This window comes from Semicossyphus pulcher, unplaced genomic scaffold, assembly GCF_022749685.1.
Source record: "Semicossyphus pulcher isolate SPU_LCO1_2020_fin unplaced genomic scaffold, fSemPul1.0.p SCAF_22, whole genome shotgun sequence".
In the NCBI taxonomy this organism is placed as follows: Eukaryota; Metazoa; Chordata; class Actinopteri; order Labriformes; family Labridae; genus Semicossyphus; species Semicossyphus pulcher.
The window spans coordinates 5,919,470-5,937,133 of NW_027211696.1; the positions used below are offsets into that span (position 1 = coordinate 5,919,470).

At 40.7% G+C, this 17,664-nt stretch overlaps 1 protein-coding gene across 2 annotated transcripts; it reads right to left on the bottom strand.

Annotated features, from left to right (window-relative positions):
- Positions 1 to 133: 133 nt before the first annotated feature.
- On the bottom strand, positions 134 to 17,531 carry rbm18 (RNA binding motif protein 18). Of its 2 annotated transcripts, none has more exons than XM_069673798.1 (6): positions 17,343 to 17,531; positions 15,535 to 15,648; positions 10,197 to 10,323; positions 8,189 to 8,269; positions 4,806 to 4,906; positions 134 to 2,131 (listed from the first exon to the last, which is right to left on the bottom strand). In XM_069673798.1, exons 2-6 carry the CDS (start codon positions 15,639 to 15,641, stop codon positions 1,948 to 1,950), a joined length of 600 nt encoding a protein of 199 aa, XP_069529899.1. In that variant the 5' UTR covers positions 15,642 to 15,648; positions 17,343 to 17,531; the 3' UTR covers positions 134 to 1,947. The 2 variants fall into 2 exon arrangements, with proteins under 2 accessions (XP_069529899.1, XP_069529898.1); XM_069673797.1 differs by having other exon boundaries at positions 8,183 to 8,269.
- Between the last annotated feature and the right edge of the window lie 133 nt (positions 17,532 to 17,664).

Below are 17,664 nucleotides of genomic sequence, written 5' to 3' on the forward strand. Positions count from 1 at the left end.
TTGATTTAATGGGCAAAAAAACCAACAAAAAATATCCACAGACGATGTTTAAATAGTAAGGGTTGTATTTTAATCCTTATAAATTGGGCTTTTATTTTGACACAATTATTTTAGACTTTACAGTATAGTCCAAACAAAGCAATTGTAATTAAAAAAAAAGGATTATTTTGTTATTTATTCGTAACAGAAGATGAGCGGATGAAACAAAACGCTCACGCGAAGTGATTTAACGAAGCGGAAGCCTGATAATTACAGGATAGAAAAGTGTGAGCGCGCACACCGGGTTAGATCGACGTGTCAGTCACGGAGGGATCCCAAAATTATCCGTTAAATTACAGTTCCGTAAATGATCCCATCAAAATAAAACAGACCTAGAAAAAAAAAAGAAAAAATGTCTTAATCAGTCCAGAAATTAATCCAAAAATTCTATATGAATATATTAAACGAATAAAGGCCTTTTATTCAAAACAAAAACCCACATTTCAGAGGAATCGTTAATCTGATTTAATGGCTTTCAGAAATACTCTGCAGGAGTAACAACAACAAAACTTTATTTAAAAAGGGCTTGCTGACGTCAAGAGGTAGGAGTTGTTTTTTTCTGTGCACGCTCTCTTTTCATCTTGTTGTTTGATCTCCATCCCTGCATTGTCATGTAGTCTAAAATAAGAGTTAAATATTAGTAAACTCTTAAAACCACCGGCTCTGCAGAGGATCTTTGGTTGGAAAATTCATTCAAGAAAACAAATTCACACAAAAATACTTTTTTTTTGGTCTTTTTACCCTCAAAATGTCTTTTTGTTCTCACACTGCATGTCACACCCGCAGGAAAACACAGATCACATTAAAAATAAACGTTTAAAATTATTTCCACATTAAACTTATGTATATGCTATTTAATATTAAAATTATTACCAGCAACTTTAAGTAGACTGCACACAAAATAATAACACTTTTAAAATGACCTGGGTGCAAAAAGACACAATCAATGCTGAAATAAGCAGGATTATCAAACGTCTGAACACACTGTGTCAGCGCTGAGGATCGTAGTTATCTCCCTGGGTTTGCCTTTAGCGAGCCGTCCTCTTAAGCCTCCTATTAATGAGATTCAGATGGTTTACCAAAACCTCTCACGAAACAACACCAGCGCTTCAGAAGAGCATAAATCTGACGAGGGAAGTCTCGGCTCTACGAACCGCCATACAACACCACGCTGCAGACTCTGCTGATATTTGATCGTCTTTAATTAAAATAAAGAGACTGTGGCAAAAGGAAATACCAAAAGTCTACACACCACAAAGAGTCAGTTAAAAGACTGCAGTCGTATAAAAAATTGGATCCAAGGAAGAAAAAAGGTCAAATATTAAGGGAAAAAAACATCACAGAAAAATACTGAAACTTACAGTAAGTGTCGCTGAGTTATTGTGTCAAATCCATGAATACAAACCTGTTACAAATCTGTTTCACTTCCTCTTCAGAAAAAAAAAAAAAAGTATTTCTCCTTTAAATAATGAAATCTAAAAGTAAAACACGTCAAAAACAACGACAGAATCAGCATTTAGACTCCTTTATAATAACATTTCTCTTTCTTTGCATCACGTCACGTCTGTTTGATTCACCTGCATTAAATCTCTGCAAAAGTGAGAAAGCAGTTCGATTGATATTTGATCCGACCTGCACGGCAGTCAGGTACAGGACGTTTGTTAAGACTAAATAATAACAGGTGTTGTTACCCGAAAAAAAACACTTGAAATACTCGTCCTTGATTGCTGCGATTACTCCCAAAAAGTCCAGTTTTTCAAAGTATTATGAACCACTTGAGAACCTCTTATCCCCAGATAGGATGTGTATAGTCTTTATAGTATCTAGTGTACAGTCTGTTTGTGTGTAGGTGGGGGTTGAGGTGTGTATGGAGGAAGGGGGGGGGGGGGGGGTCTGGGGAATGATGGGTCATCTCCTAAACTTGCGGAAGGGCCTGCTCTGGTTATTGTGGTGGGATTTGGAGTACGGCTCCCAGCGCTTCCTCTCCGGCGGTTTGTTGTAAACGTAGGCCGACGGGCCCGAGTAGTCATCGTCTGGATTCTCCTCCATCATCTGGAGCTTGGCCTCGATGGCGCGGATCTTCGCACTCGTACTGAAGAAGACAAAAAGAGATGTTATAGCGGCGATGTTGAGGGGGAAATAACCAGTGTGTGTGCTAAGGGACGTGCTGAGTGATGGACAGATGTCTGCTCCGGCTGAGGGGATAAGAAGAGGAGTTTTTAGCACTCTTTGTAACAGGAGGGAGGGCGCAGATGCTCGGAAACACGGAGCACAAGCAGGAGATTACCAGTATGAGAATTGGAGGAAAACTTGCATTTAAATAGTGAAACTGAATTTGAAGGAGCAAAGCGAGAGGAGTGCGCAGGAATGATTACAGTGCAGGTGACTGAGGGAAGAAGTGTGTGTAAAGAGAGGAAGCCTTAAGGGGAAGAAGTGAAGAGGAAAGTGTTTATATTTCCTCTTGTGTTGTGTGGAGAGAGTCAATCCGAAGTTTACACGACAACCAAAGTGTGGAGATGATCCTGAGAAGAATCCTGATAGCCGATAAGTTGCTACACATGCTGGACTGTCTCGGAAAGAGTTGAAACTGTGAGCAGAAGAGGCCTTTACAGGCGTTACAGCTCCATTTGACTTGTGTGTGTTTGCATCTGAATGTGGACCTCAATAATGGAACATGTTAGAATACGCTTTAAAAGAACTTCACTACACTAGTGCAGACGTACTTTCAACAAAGGTGTTGATCCAGTTGTGCTCAGATGAACTTTGCCCACAGACTCTCCTATATTAACTTTAGGATGAAGCTTAAAGGGATAATAAGTAGGATTTTCCTAGAAAAATAAAATACACTTTTACAAATATAATGTAATATAAATCATCACTTATGGGCCTCTATACATGTGTGTTGGTGAATGTGTGAGACCCTTCCCTCCGCATCTATTTTGTTGTTTTGCTTTGCACATCACGTTTTCAGGACGGGTGCTGTTGTGGTTCCCTGAGCCAATCACAGAGTAGGTGAGTGTGGGAGTGGTTCAAATTAGCAGCTGGGCCCCATTCACACGAACCTGGCGAAAGAGTGATGCAGAGTTGGCCTTCTTTCTGTTGGACAGGTAGGTGCCTTAAACCGGGTAGGACAAGCTAACTGGCAGTTAGAATGCTAGCGTAAAGGTAACCGGTGGTTAGCATACTAGCGCAAAGGTTACTGTGATGCTGTCGGTGTTAGATCGGCGGGATGGGCGTGTTCTAGCATGAGAGAGTGAGAGTGAGCTTCTGGTGACGAAGAGCCCAGGAGGAGGGGCCCAGTTTGAATGTATTGTTGACAAAATGCAAAGGAAAAATCCTACTTATTATACCTTTAAGTTGAATGGAGGATTTGTTAAGGTAGCATTTAAAAAAAGCCCAAGACATGTCCACACTAGGCCTGCTAAATCTGGAATTGCACTTACAACCAAACCGCCAGTTTTTAATCATTTTAAAAGATCTGAACAGAATTTAAAAAATGCAAAATCACTTCATTTATCTCTTTTGGTTTGCAACATCCAACAACTGGTGAGGCGTGGAACAGACACAGTCCACTGAAGTCTAGACCACGACCAATATATTGGTTTGCAGATATTAATGACCAATACTGACCTACAGATATATGTGCATCAGCATATTTTTCTTGTATTATGTGCATTGTGAGTTTTTTTTGTACAGGACATATCATTCAGAAAACAATGATTTGGGTTTGATTAAGTACTTTTACAGTCATATTGGTGCAAAATGAGTGCAATTTTCTTTCAAGATTAAAATTTTCTATATCAGGTGCCATATCTGTAATCAATTCATTTTCCCCTCTGTAACAGTCTCAAAAATCCCTGATCAGCCAGGCTAGTCAAACTTCCACTGTCACCTCCTGCACTCCTTGGTCACCTGTAGTGTGTTCCAATACAGCCTGCTTTGGTTGTCAGACAAGTGAACACAAGCATCAAACCTAGCATCTATTCTATGACGGCGATGTCATCATGTGAGAAAATAAAGATAAATACGTTAAAGTGTCAGTATGATCTAAACAGATGGGTTTATAGGTGTTTACCAATCACATCTTGAGGGAAGAGTGTTTATAGCTGTCCTGAGTGGCCTCACTGGAAGATGTGTTTAAAAGTCGCTAAGACCCTCCCTTGAACGGCCACTGCGCAATCCTACGTTAGCAACCGTAACTAGGCGCGGTAGGCCTACACAGGGGAGTGTCATATATTCCATATTTCAAGCCAAAAATTAATGTCGGACATGAATTAAAAATTGTGGAAGCCTCGATTTTTATGTCCTCTTCATTCTCAACACTCCGCTGACAAATTATGTTCTGGATGAAGCTTTCAAATGCGTATTGTCGCCCTTTCTGTTCATTTCTCTCTGACATGTGGGAACTATTTTTACAGAAATTTGCTATTATTTCCCCTAAAACATCTCTAACTGTTATAGTTGAAAACGCCATAACCATGACAGGCGTAGCAACAGTAACCAAGGGGGGCGGGACTTAGCAATGGGTCAGTTGGACCAGCAGTTGGGATGTAGCGGTATAGGGACAACTTTACAGCTTCTGTAATCTTGAATAGGTTATATTGACATTTAAAATGAGTGATCACAGGGTGGGCAGGTTTTCAGATTAATCCCCCTGAGGACACTGCTGCTTGATTTAACAGAAGTACCAAATGGTATGAACAGTTTTGACTATCGTGGACTAACGTAGAGGAAAGACGGTACTTGTGTGTGTGTTTGGTACCGACCTGAGGTGATTGGCGGTTACAGCTCCGTCCTCTGCCGCCCCGCTGCATGACGGTTCAAGGCTCGGAGGCATCGTCTTTTCATTACGGAAACCTTCAAACCTCTGCAGACGAGACACGTGGCCAAAACAAAGTGACCCAAACAAATGGCGATGGAAACACGGACAGATGGAGAGGGGTAAAAAACAAGGGGGTAGGAAACAAAAACACAGGAAGGTGGAGGAAAACAAAAGGAAGTGCCAAGTTTGACCACATAAGAAGAAGAAGAAGAGGAGAAAAGAACGAATAAGATAAAATCATGTCAACCAGACATCTAGAAGTCGTCAGACCTCCTAATAAACACTGAAAGCAGCTTTTTTTTTAGAGCGTACTCCATCTTCCTCCCACAATCATCCCACATTATCAAACTCAAGCATCGATTCTCTTTGCGTCTGCTCAAACAGACGAGCAGGACTGCGCATCCGGCTCATAATCGCAAGAGGGAGCAGCTGAGGAGCAACAACCAACGTCTGCACTCATTCCTTTCACAAACCACCCTCCAAACATCTCCACCAGCCAACACAGAACTCTTGAAAACCTGCGAAGAAAGGAAAAAAAAAAGACAAAAAACGGAAACGGTCACAAAGGGAGGGAGAAACTCCAGCGCTCGGCGCAGCAGAAGGAGCCGCGACGCTGAGGAATCATGAGGCGTAACTGGCACCGAATCAAGCTGGTTAGAAGTTACATAAATGTGCAAAAGAACACACATGGTCTCACATACTGTCCCCAGAAATAAATAACATGTATGGCCAAGAATAGGTCTAAAACAATGACCGTTACAACAGCCAGGACCCTTCCCTTCCACCTATTTCTAAAGGGCCAGCTCTGGAATGCATATGGATCTACATGGAGCCAATCAGAGCGCACTCAATCTGTAAACAGTGAAAGTTAGGTTCAAATGTTTCGCTCAATCTCTGCGTTTAAAGCTTTAAAAGCTTCATTTGCATTAAAGCTGTGTGTTAAAGTGTTAAAGTGGGTGAATTTATGAGTCTATTTTGAGAGTTTTGCGCAAGAAGAACCAGACCTGCATAATATGAACTGTGGCCAACTAGCATATTGATAAACACACATTATTACAGTAATGAATTAGGACACAAATGTTTAACTCTTATTTGGAAAAGTCGTGGATGTTTGCGAAGAGTTTTTGTGGGAAACATTTCAATAAACGCTCTTCAACTTGATTTCCTCTCCTTCAAAGCAAAGTAATAAAGTCAAGATGTAAGGCTGGATGTGAGACAGCAACCTCACCGCCGACTTGTCTCTGACTCACTGATGCCGGCACGTCACTTCTGGGTCGGAACAAGTGGAGGGACTTTTTTGGACTGCTGACTGACAGGTTTGCCGATAAACCTCGGAGCATTTCGTCTCCTGCTGTTCAGTAGTGAGAGTAAATTCACACACACATACCGTGGTTGTTGATCTACCATGACTGCTTATAATGCATGGAGCTAAAACACCTCTTCCAGTAAGTTAGCAGAAACCAATTTCTTTACGGAATTTCTGCGATAACAACCTGCTCACTATAAATTATCCCGCTTATTACATGGCAAATATTTCCGATTACAAATAGTGTGTTACATTTACATTAAGAGCTCATGTTGCGTCCATAGCAACAGTTGTGTAGTCTTCTTAAGATGAGCTAAGCTAGCTGTTTCTACTCGCATTAAACAGAAACATTTCCTCTGATGGTGAAGTAAGACCAAGTTAACAGGACCGCAGCACCTGATTGAGGTTTTCTGTCTCATCACTGTCTTAGTCTGTTGATATTTTCTTTTCCATTTGCGTCTTTGAACACCGCCACATCCCATTCTGTGTTATGTTTAATGTTTACTTCATGTGCCGTCTTCAGTTTTGCAGATCTCTCTGTCGTAGCCTTCAGTTTTTGAATCGTTTAACCTTTATTGCTTCTCTTTGCTGTTTCGTCTCTTTTCTTTTTTTCCCTCTGTCAACAAACAAACGTCAAATTTACAGGTCTTCTTTCTGCGGATTGATATGATTGCAGTTAGTCCTCCGGATTGTGTGATTAGAGCTGAATCCCTAGCAACGGTCTGTTCTTCATAACAACGGTCTGTTATCGAGAAATAACAGACCTCAGAATGCAGTAATTAACCAATCAGAATAGAGTATTAACACAGCCGTGTAATAATAAATACTTTTTACTTTACCCCTTACATTTGAACAAACACCCGTTCTTTCTACTTCTGACATTTCCAAAGAGGCTCGTTACTTTAGCCTTAATGCATTTGAGGGGAATTATCAGTTATTATCATTTTGCATCTTTAAGCCCCGCCTTCCCAACATCAAGAGCGACTTTGACCTTAAATAACGCAACAATAACACACAGAAAAGATCATTCATTCAGTGCATACCAAATATGACAGACATAACAGAACAAAAAAACACAGAGAGACGAACGAGACAGAAGTGGGAAACTCGACCGCAGAGACGAAGCATCTTGTGATGAGATTTCCGTGACGAACAGGGAAACTTGAAGTCACAGCAGATTCAGAGCAGCGAGGCCAGTCTGATTTGCTCATTTGAGCAAAGTTTATTTTCCACTATTTTCATTATATTGTGTTTTTATTTTAAGTCAGAATGATTCAAGTATAATCACCTCCCACATTTGATGTCATGTTTAGTTAGGGACCAAAACAGCTGGTCGAAATGTCCCTTCAGATGGCTCATTCTTACATTAATACATTGATTTCAGAGCCTGTACTTTTTTTTTAAACTCCTACTTGAGTAGAGAATGTTATTACTTTTGCCACCTCTGAATAAAAGTGCTGCATCATTTGTATCAAACTCTCATAGTAAAGTATTGACTTTGAGAACATTCAGTCCGTGATGGTAGTAATCAACTGAGATCACTGACAACATTTAGGGAAGGGCTGCAGAAGGTGTTGACAGACGCTGTGAGTAAAGTAGTTCAAACATGTTTGCAATTAAGTCACAGATGACACAATCAGATGTGTATTAACTGAACACTTGGGATAGAAACAGAATAATAGTCTCAATAATAAGAACTACTTTTGGTTGTAAAGGTGGATTAAACCCAGTTAGATGGAATCTGTGCACAGATTTATCCTACATGTTGTCTTAAAGGCGGCAGCATTGACCTTGACCTCCCTCTTCTATGCATGTGTGTACGCGTGTGCGTGTAGGGCGTGATTCGTCTCTATACAGGATATCCTTTCACCCAATGCCAGCAGGCTGTCTATTGTTAAGAGACAGGCATAGGTTGAGCTGGGATTTCACTGCTAACTGTAAGCCGACTCCTTCAGTAGCTGTCAGGACGTTTAAGAGTTTTAGTTTTAGAAGATGAAACTGAGTTTGACACTTACCCTCACCTGTGCGTGCGCCCAACGCACCACCAGCTTCTTGGACAGAGCTAGCTTCCCGTTTAAACACTGGATGGCTCTCTCTGCCTCCTGCAGACACACACACACACACACACACACACAGACAGAGGAAAAGAGGAAGAGATCTTTTTACAATTATGATTAAAAATCAGCCTTGATGATTGCAACCGAGTCATTAAATAATTAGTCCTCACAATGGAGAGATGGCAAAAACAATAAGAGGTGATGATGTGCCTCCACATAGACCATAAGTGACGTGTGTGTGTGTGTAAGAGTGTGTTTCTGTTGTGTGTTTGAAGGCAGAGAGAGGAAAAAGTAGTTTTGTGTAATCAAATGAATATGTGGCGTTGATGCTAAATGATATTAATGAAGCACTTTTTCTGTGTGTGTGTGTGAGTGGGGAAAGTAAACACACACTTCCTCTGTATAATCCTTCTGGGAGGGCTTCATATCCCACTGATAGACACTAGCTGTGAAACTAGATGCTTATCACGATCCCCCCAGGCTCACTCCAAAACAAACAGTGAACCTGTGAGGCTGAGCGGCTCCTTTAAAGTGCTTTTTATAGAAATGTGGTCCATTTCAGAGAGACACAGCGAGGTCCAGCTGACTGCTTGAAGATGACTAATAAAGCTTTCTTAAGCCATATGTGGATATCATCATTGGCTGATCCATATGGAAGCACTTAGCGGACATGCATCCAGACATTATATTTCTTCCGTTTCCCGTGATAACAAGTTATTTCTGGTCTTTTTCTCAAGATCACTTATTTATCACGTTATCAGGAGAAAACAAGCTTTTTAATGGGCCAAATGAATCTATTATAATTAGGGATGCACGATATTATCGGCACGTTATCGGTATCGGCCGATATTGGCTTAAAAATTAACTATTGGATATCGGCCAACACGCCGATATCCGCCGGTATAATTAACTGATAAAATACTGGGCTGCTGCATACTTGATGAAATGCCCGACCTCAGCGCAATGTCCCCAGAGTGAGGAAGACCTGCGTGCAGCGTGATGACGTCACGTGTGTCTACCTGCAGCATGAGAGAGTTAGAAGCCAAAAGTTTTTCAAAGTGTCCGAAATATGGCAAAACTGCCATTCGCAACTGCTCAGCTTCGGTGATGCGAGGAGGAGCCAAGGCAAAGTCTTTCAACACTACAAACTTGATTAACCATCTCAAGACCCGTCACCCCGACCGTTGTAACAAATGTGATAAGAGTATCACCATTATACTGTACGCTAATTCCAATACAGAAGAGAGTTGATGATCTCTGCAATGAAAAAAGGTGTGCGGGAAAAAAATATAGGTATCGGTAATCGGCTAAATGAGTTGTAAAATATCGGCATATCGGATATCAGCAAAAAATCCAATATCGTGCATCCCTAATTATAATGGAAAACATTGGAAAAAGCTTTGTTGTCCCAAGCTAACAAGAAAGTTGAGATCTCGGGATATGACCTGAAATAACTCGCTATCACGGGGAAAATGAGAAAATAAAAATGTATGGATGTATGTCCGCTAAGGGCTTCCACAGATCCTTTAAAATGCAACATCTGTTTTTATCCATGATTTATTATTCTGCAAATAAGTTACAGATTGTGGAAATACATTTGCATTAATTCATTAGTTTACATTATTACGTCACTGCAAATAGTATTTTTGAGACAAATCTTTTATTACTCGAAAACGTAGCTTTTTACATGTCTAAGTTTATACAGTTTTAAAATAAAAATAGCTTTATAGCAAATAAAGTAAAATAAAGTCAATAATATATAAATGAGTCTTACATGGGGGTGGGAATCACGGGTAACTCACACGTGGCCCACGATAATATCGCGATACAGAGACTTGATATCTGATTAACTTCTTCTTCGGCCAATTAATTTCCGTCCCTCACACGTGTCATAAGCGCCACCGCACCTTGAGTCAGGACGGCGATATACTGCCGTATCGATATTTTGTCCCTACCGTAATCTTGCACGTACCTCTCTGGTGTTGAAGTTTACAAAGCAGTAGCCCCGTGGCTGTCCCTCCAAAGGCCCTGACTTATGAAACAGGAAGTCAAACTGTTTCACGTTGCCAAACTTCTCCAACAGCTTCACCAGGTGGTACCTGCCGAGAGAGGGATGATGTGAGAGAGAGCAAAACAAGGTACAGGATAAGACTGTAAAGACTTTAAGAGAGAATAATCTTAATTCTGGAGGCATTGTAATAAAGCATTTAAAAACGGTATCACAAAAAAAGCAAATATAGGAAGGGGAAGTGTGATGAAATGAAGATGCTTTTTCTCATTTTAATGATTCCTCAATAACATTACAGCATCAGACTGACTCTTATTTTGTATTTCCATGATTAAAATGCACTATACAGTACTGTCTGTGAATCTGTTAAGTGGCTAATGAGAACGACAGCTTTCTCTTCCACCTTTTTAGCAGCGGGCCAGCTGGGTTAGGCGGCGCAGTGACAGTAAATCTCTCACTGAGACAATGCTGAGGATACAGTAGCAGGACAATGAGGGAATAAAAAAGAGGAAGCCTCAAATCCCCCCTGAGCACCCAGCTCGGCACAAACAACATCCACTCGCTGTGCGGAGCTGCCTGGGACTGTTGGGCAGCATACGAACATAGATATGTGCTCATTTAAGAGCTATGCGGCACTGTGAGGATTTGTAGGTCTGCATGTAAGTGAATGCTAGCAGCCATGGGAAAAAGACTTCTGACAGCGTGGAAAAGAGCAACAAGCTCAAGGTCACCAATAGACTGCATCCAATGCTATGTCACTGTGCTCGGGTGCTGTTTGAATGTTTCCAATGCAAGCTGAGCAGCAGGTGCTTTTCCACTTCATAAACTGTCCCAGCTCTTGTGCAGAATAAGGTGTGAGTAAGGGTTTGTCTGAGGCCGGCTGTTTATTTGATGGGCTGCAACTAACAAGACAGAAAATAACATCCCAAAGCCCAGATTCATATTCAAATTGTATGTTTTGTCTGATATTTAAATATTCAGATGAGATAATTAATTCACTGGTATAGAATTTAAAGGAACCAAGCTAATATTACCATTTAAGAAGCTAAAACCAGCAAGTATTTGACAGTTTTGGAGGGCAAAAAAAAGGGACTAAAAATCTGAAATTGTTTGACGATTTATTTTCGGTCTAAGAATTAAATGAATTAGAATAAAATCAAGCAAATGTTTTAGGTATATTAGCTGTGTAGGTCTTTTAGCTGTACCCAGAATTAGATCTCAGTCCGGTGAGGGGGCCTTTAGTTACTGTGGTCCCTGTCTCTGGAACAAGCTGCCTGTTGACCTGAGGTCCATTACAACCGTGTCTATTTTTAAAACTAAACTCAACACTTATTTATTCTCCCGAGCGTACAAATAGTTACTCTCTGTGTGTGTGTGTGTGTGTGTGTGATCACCGATGGTAGCATGTGTGGCTTTGTTTATATGTTTTCGTTTTATTCTCTTTCTGCTTTTTTTGGTGTTTGATTGCTATGTGGGATTTTTGTATTCCTATGCTGTTACCCCCAATGTAAACGCCTAATAGCTGATTGTTGGCTGCACTTGCATATAGATACGTGTTTATAGAGATTATTAAAAAGCAGATGACCACCAATGGGAGACGGGATGGCATTATGGCGGATTGCGTTTTGCTCTCTACACGGACTGTTTTTCCTGCATGCCACCAAAGCCTGCTGATACGTGATTGGTGAGTACTACTCAGACTACAAACGTACAACAAATGGAAACCAGAATATCTCATATACCAAAATTCAGTCCTGTGCATACAGAGTCCACATTTTTATGCACAATCTGTGAATAGTGATTGTCCCTCAACCACAAATAGTAGCAGTACACAGTGTCCACCTGATTGATTCATCATTGAATGCACCTGTGAAGTAGCTCGTTAAGTCCTTGATTGACAGATAAGGACAGTGAGACTACTCAATGTAAAAAAATGATCTCCATGAAGGCCTACAGACATCCAATACTAAAGTTGGATACATCTTGCATACAAAATAATTTGATGCAGACACAAACAATAGAATACAGGAGAAACCTGATGTGGTCGGAGAAGCACAGGTGTTACTTATTAACATTAACGAGTGTCCCGGTAAGTCATGTAATATGGAAAGCAAGCACAAAAGAATTCAGCCATTATTCATTGTATTCTACAACTGTGCTTCGCCTGCTGTAAGAAGACAACACGTCTTCAACCAAAAAAAGGTCTTTTAAACAATCAAAACAAAACCGAAAATGCGCAAACAATAACACCTTCCTGTGATTTTGTTTCAGAGCGTTTACCTTGTGTGACTGTCCAGGCCTCGCAGTGACCTCAGGTGTTCAGTACAACTGTTCAACAGGAATCAATGCTTCAAGCCTTTTATTGTTTGAATGCTTGTTATTTTTAATCCTGAAGTGGTTTGTTTGTGTGTCACCACAAAGATGGGATTCAATGTGGGAATGCGGAGGGTGAAGTGTGTGTGTCTTAGCTACAGGTTGTACTAATGTCTATGACTCCCTGGAGGGCTTTAGGCCAAGGAGAATTTGTGCTTTTCCCAGACAACACCCTGCAAGACTCCCATGTGAAGGTGGCCTCTTCAAGCACGAGCCTCATTTACACTCAAAACATTGTCAAGTATTTGTATAATCAAGTATTTATGACACTTTTCTGCTCTTACCTCACCTTTTATAACGGCTTCATTTTCAAATAAATGGCTACCCTGTGTGTGTGTGTAAATGTATACATCTAAGAGAGATTCGATGGCTGAAACTCTAAGAACACTTTTGGATGCTAGCGACCAAAACCACAATGGAGCGCCCCTCCTGGGGGCTGTAAAAACCACCGGAGGAAAAGGAGGAGAAGAAGGGGGAGGAAAGGGAGGGAAAGCTGGGGAGAGGGAGAGGAAAGTTCAGATCTGGGATGTTGTGGAAGGAGGAGGAGGAGGAGGAGGAGGAGGAGGGGTGAAACCAAAAGAAGATGAGGAGGTGAGAAGCCAGGTAGGAAGCAAAGAAGAGGAAGGAAGGAAAAGGGGGGATGTGAGTCCAGTCCAAAATAATATAAGAGATTCAAAAAAGGGGGAGGGGGGGTATGTTTTGTTTTAATACTTTCATTAAATGGGGGAGCTGGGGGTTGAACGTTCTAATATAAATCGTGATATTTTCCAGGTACGCAACTGAAAGAGGACACAACAAAGAGGTAGACGTGATGGATGACCACGAACAAGAAATTCCCTCTCTGAAAAGCCAAAAGCACACAACATGCATACGTGGTGAAAGCTCTAGTTACACCTGCTCAGCCTCTGTGCGCAAGCTGAGGAAGGATACAAAAATCTGACAGGATGTGAAACAGAAAAATCCTTTAAAGTTAAAAGAGTGTGATTATTTCCTGGATGCCGAAGCCTTCAGAGTTGCAACGTGCATAGAAACGAGAGGAGAAATCTTTCAGAATCACATTCTTGGAATCAATTTTGGCCCAAGTTTGGAAGATCTAACGGCCTTAACAGGAATCTTTTGACCATTTTTGGAAACTGAGATCAGTCATAACCATAACTACACACACAAACACGCCGAAAATCATCTTCCTGATGGAGGACACATTACACAAAATATAACTGCACACTTCTTTGCTCAAAGCAACCTAATGGATCTAATATTTCTCCCCAATCAACCAAAGGAAAATCGGACGCCTTCCAAGTTCTCTGATCAGCAAATAATGCCAATCGTTAAATTTTGCTTTAATTCGGCCATATTTTTAAATGAATGAAAAATGTGTACCTCAAAATATAAAGAAACATCTCAAAAGAAATAAAACATGACGATACACTGTTAAAAAAACACAGCAATCAATTACCGTAAAATCTGGAATATAAGAGGCAGTCTGCTTTTGGGGGTATTCCAGAGGGAAAAAGGTTTTCTACAGGTATTTATTATTAAAAACGTGCATACAAGTTATTTCAACACTATTTAAATTCATTTTCATTTGAAAAACATTCAAAACACACGCAAATTACAGCCTACCATCTGTTTTTGCCATGTCAAGTTTGCAATCCTGCTAGCTACAGGTGCTGTAGCTAGCGGTAGCTGGCAGCCAATGGTAACGTTTGATTGTTACACCGTGACACAATAACATACCTCCCTCTGCATTTTATACTGGTATATGTGTTGCACCAGTATAAAGGAAGCAGCCCACTTTTTAGATGAAAAAAACAAAATTAAAAGTGTGTCTTAAACGCTGAGTTTTACATTACTTAGCAACTGATTTTTAGTACACGATTCATGTCTTCAAAAGGTTTTATTAACTATTAATTTTAAGTGTCAAATGTTCATTGATTGAGTTTCAAGTAGCCATAATCGACACCTTGCATTTCAGAGTTGTGGTTTGGCTCACCGGGACAAACAGAGGGACAGAGGGAGTACTACGTATGCTACACAGGAGCTAATTAATCTTCCCAATCAGCACCAGGGGCCACGGGCATTTCTCCTGTTTTTCCCTCCCTGCTGTGAAGCGGTGGGCTATTTAAGGAGAAGTAGAGCAGAGCAGGAGGAGGGGAAGGAAACGCCTGTCTAGACGCCCACCAGAGCTGCAGCTCATACATTCTCCAGCAGCCCCCACAGGCACAAAAGCACACCCCTCACCCCTAAAAAAGTACCTTCTTGCCATCACAATACATGTAGGGGTGCTGCTCTTTGCACTAATGCAACAATGCAAGGACGTTTGCATGCACACGTGATGTTGTTTAAAGTGAGACACCCTATCAATATACACAAACACCTCAGTGTGTTGAAACCGCACCACAACCAGCTGCCACAAAAACATCAACTGTGTATTTAAACATGCTAACACACATACACACACTCTCAGACACACACACAATCAGGTTGACACAGAGAGAGTAAACAGCGCAGGTGAGTGAGGAATGATGGCTGCTCCTTAGCAGAGCAGGTCTCCACGCCTCGCTGCCTCTCTTTCACACACCCAGCCCTGTCTGCTCAGTCTCAGCCTGCGACGTACACACTCACGCTGCGCACACAGTTCATCAATCATATACGCATTCACAATGCATTGCCTCTATGTAAGGCAGAGCGAGTTAAAAAGCAATGCTTCAGGTTCATAACATGGACGGCCTTACAGCAATCTTAAATCGAACACTTGTTGCTACTTAAATCAAAAACTAACCTTGTTTTTCATGCTTTTTATGTATAAATATGCAACAAGCTGACTGTGATCTCTTTTGTTTCAAGCCGATTATGATTTTAAAGTCTGTTTAAAAACTTAGACTTCCATATAAACACCTTCCAAAAATGTGGGGAACCTCTGACTCACTCTGTGATTTTGGGATCGATGTTTCCTATCCATAATCGGTTTCCGTCATGGGCCACACTCTCTGAAATGATGGAGGCATTTTCCACTGTCCCTGCGGCAGACGACATGTGTACTCTGTGACAGACAGAGGAAAAAGAATTACAAAGAAAATGCAGATATAAGTTAGCATTTTTGCAGTTGTGTTGATACTTATAGCAGTCATTAAGGGTGGTGAATACTGGCACACAACTTAGAGATGGATCAACAATCAAGCCTACACATACACTCACCAGCCGCTTTGTTACACCTGTACAAGTGATCCAACACAACAACTCTAACATGATTCCTACTTTTGCCAAGCTTGTGATTTGTTAGTTTTTATTACACTGTCAGTAAGGTCAAATTTTGTAGTTCATGTTTATGAGTGGGAGGTGGTATGCCATAGGATTCAATTGAAAGTTGTTTCTAATATAGTGCCCCTCTCATGTATGTCAACTTGGTGAAATAATATTTGGGGCAGCTGTCAATATAATACAGTCGTGTTCAACTCCAACTGTGAAAAAAACCCCAATCATTTTATGTAGGGATGCACAATATTGGATTTTTTGCCGATATACGATATGCCGATATTTTCCAACCCTCCTTGCCCATTGCCGATTTCAATACCGATATATTAGGTACATGTTTTTTTCCACCTAATTGCAGGGCACATCAAGTCTCCCCTGTAGTAGAATTGATATCATGCCTACTCTTATTGTAGTGGCCCACTGGCAGATTCTTGAGATGGGCGATTAAATTTGTAGTGCTGAATGAAGGACCCTTCTCGCATGACTGATGCTGAGCACAAACTTGCTGTCCGTTTCAGAAACTTTGAAAAACGCAGAGTTAATGTCGTAGCATTAGGTCAGGCTTTCTTAGGGAAACATCAAGCATTTAGGCATAATTAAAGCATTGTTTTATTGGCAGAAAATATGGGCAGAAAAATGACATATCTGCCAATACCGATGTCATTTTCAAGCCATAATCTGCAGATACCGATAACGTACCAATAATATCGTGCATCCCTAATTAAAAGGCTAAATTTATAGCAGAACTGTTGTATTGTTTAACAATAGATTGTACAATTGTACCAATTCAAGAGGCCATCAAGTGTATATGTAGTGCAAATAGCACTTAGACAAAGCCAACATTAGCTAAAAAACAAAAAACCAAAAGTCCAGTACAGTGAATTATTCTGTGATAAAGGTTTGAATATGTCTGATGTGATATAGATCATTTCCACTACTTTTAAAAATGTCACAATCTTGTCTTAGCTCACAGAGACAGGATCTTTTCTCGCAAATATTTTGACTAAGCATAATGTAAACATACAGTAAAGACGGAGAGGCAGTCTACACACAGCACACTGATTATAAATGTTCCTCAGTTTTTATTAAAAGATTAAATATTAAGTTTCTCCATGTATTATTTTGAACAGAATCCGGAAATAATGAGGCGTGAGTAACTTTTATTCGGGTGTCAGTAAGACATTTGGTTCTTGTAAAGCCTCTCAAATGAAGTCCACTGTTTCCTCTTGACAAACGTTGTCCTGCTGGTAGCTAACCTTAGCTTAGCTAACCGCAGTTAATCGATAATTTCGAGTCCGCGAGTTATCAGCGTTTCCTAGATAAGATCGTATATGTCATGTCAAACTAACGTCTGTCCTCCAAGGTGTTGAATGTTCAGTTAAGCTAAACGTGAGCAAAATCTATCCACTAAACGGTTAAATGTCAATTACACACGGGCAGTGGTTTGCTAGCAGTTTGCTAGCATTGATAATATCACTTTACCTCCTTGATCTGTCAAACTTCCTCTTTGATTGCTGCTGCCTTCTTCGACTTAATTTACTTTGGATCCCACTTTTGGGATGATTGAGCTACGTCAAAACGTAATACAAATCATTTTGAGCTAATTTTACGTTTTTCTCCCGTAAAAGTGACAAGGTTAGCTAGCTCAAATAATAAACAGTCGCCTTGCTATCGTCTCACAACAAAGGCGCGGGGTGATGTGGTAGTTTGTTTAACCGTTTGCGGAGTCCAGAGGAGGCACTCGGTTTAGTGTTTAGTATCTCTCGTATGTCTCTTTCGGAGACTTCCCGTCAAGTTTGTCTAC

What these genes read in the sequence shown, in the direction of transcription:
- rbm18 (XM_069673797.1), bottom strand. Translation starts at nt 15,641, where the DNA reads ATGTCGTCTGCCGCAGGGACAGTGGAAAATGCCTCCATCATTTCAGAG. An exon ending in TAAACTTCAACACCAGAGAG is followed by an intron (nt 8,270 to 10,196) that starts GTACGTGCAAGA and finishes GTGTGTCTGCAG; the next exon opens with GAGGCAGAGAGAGCCATCCA. An exon ending in GTAACCGCCAATCACCTCAG is followed by an intron (nt 2,132 to 4,805) that starts GTCGGTACCAAA and finishes TGTCTTCTTCAG; the next exon opens with TACGAGTGCGAAGATCCGCG.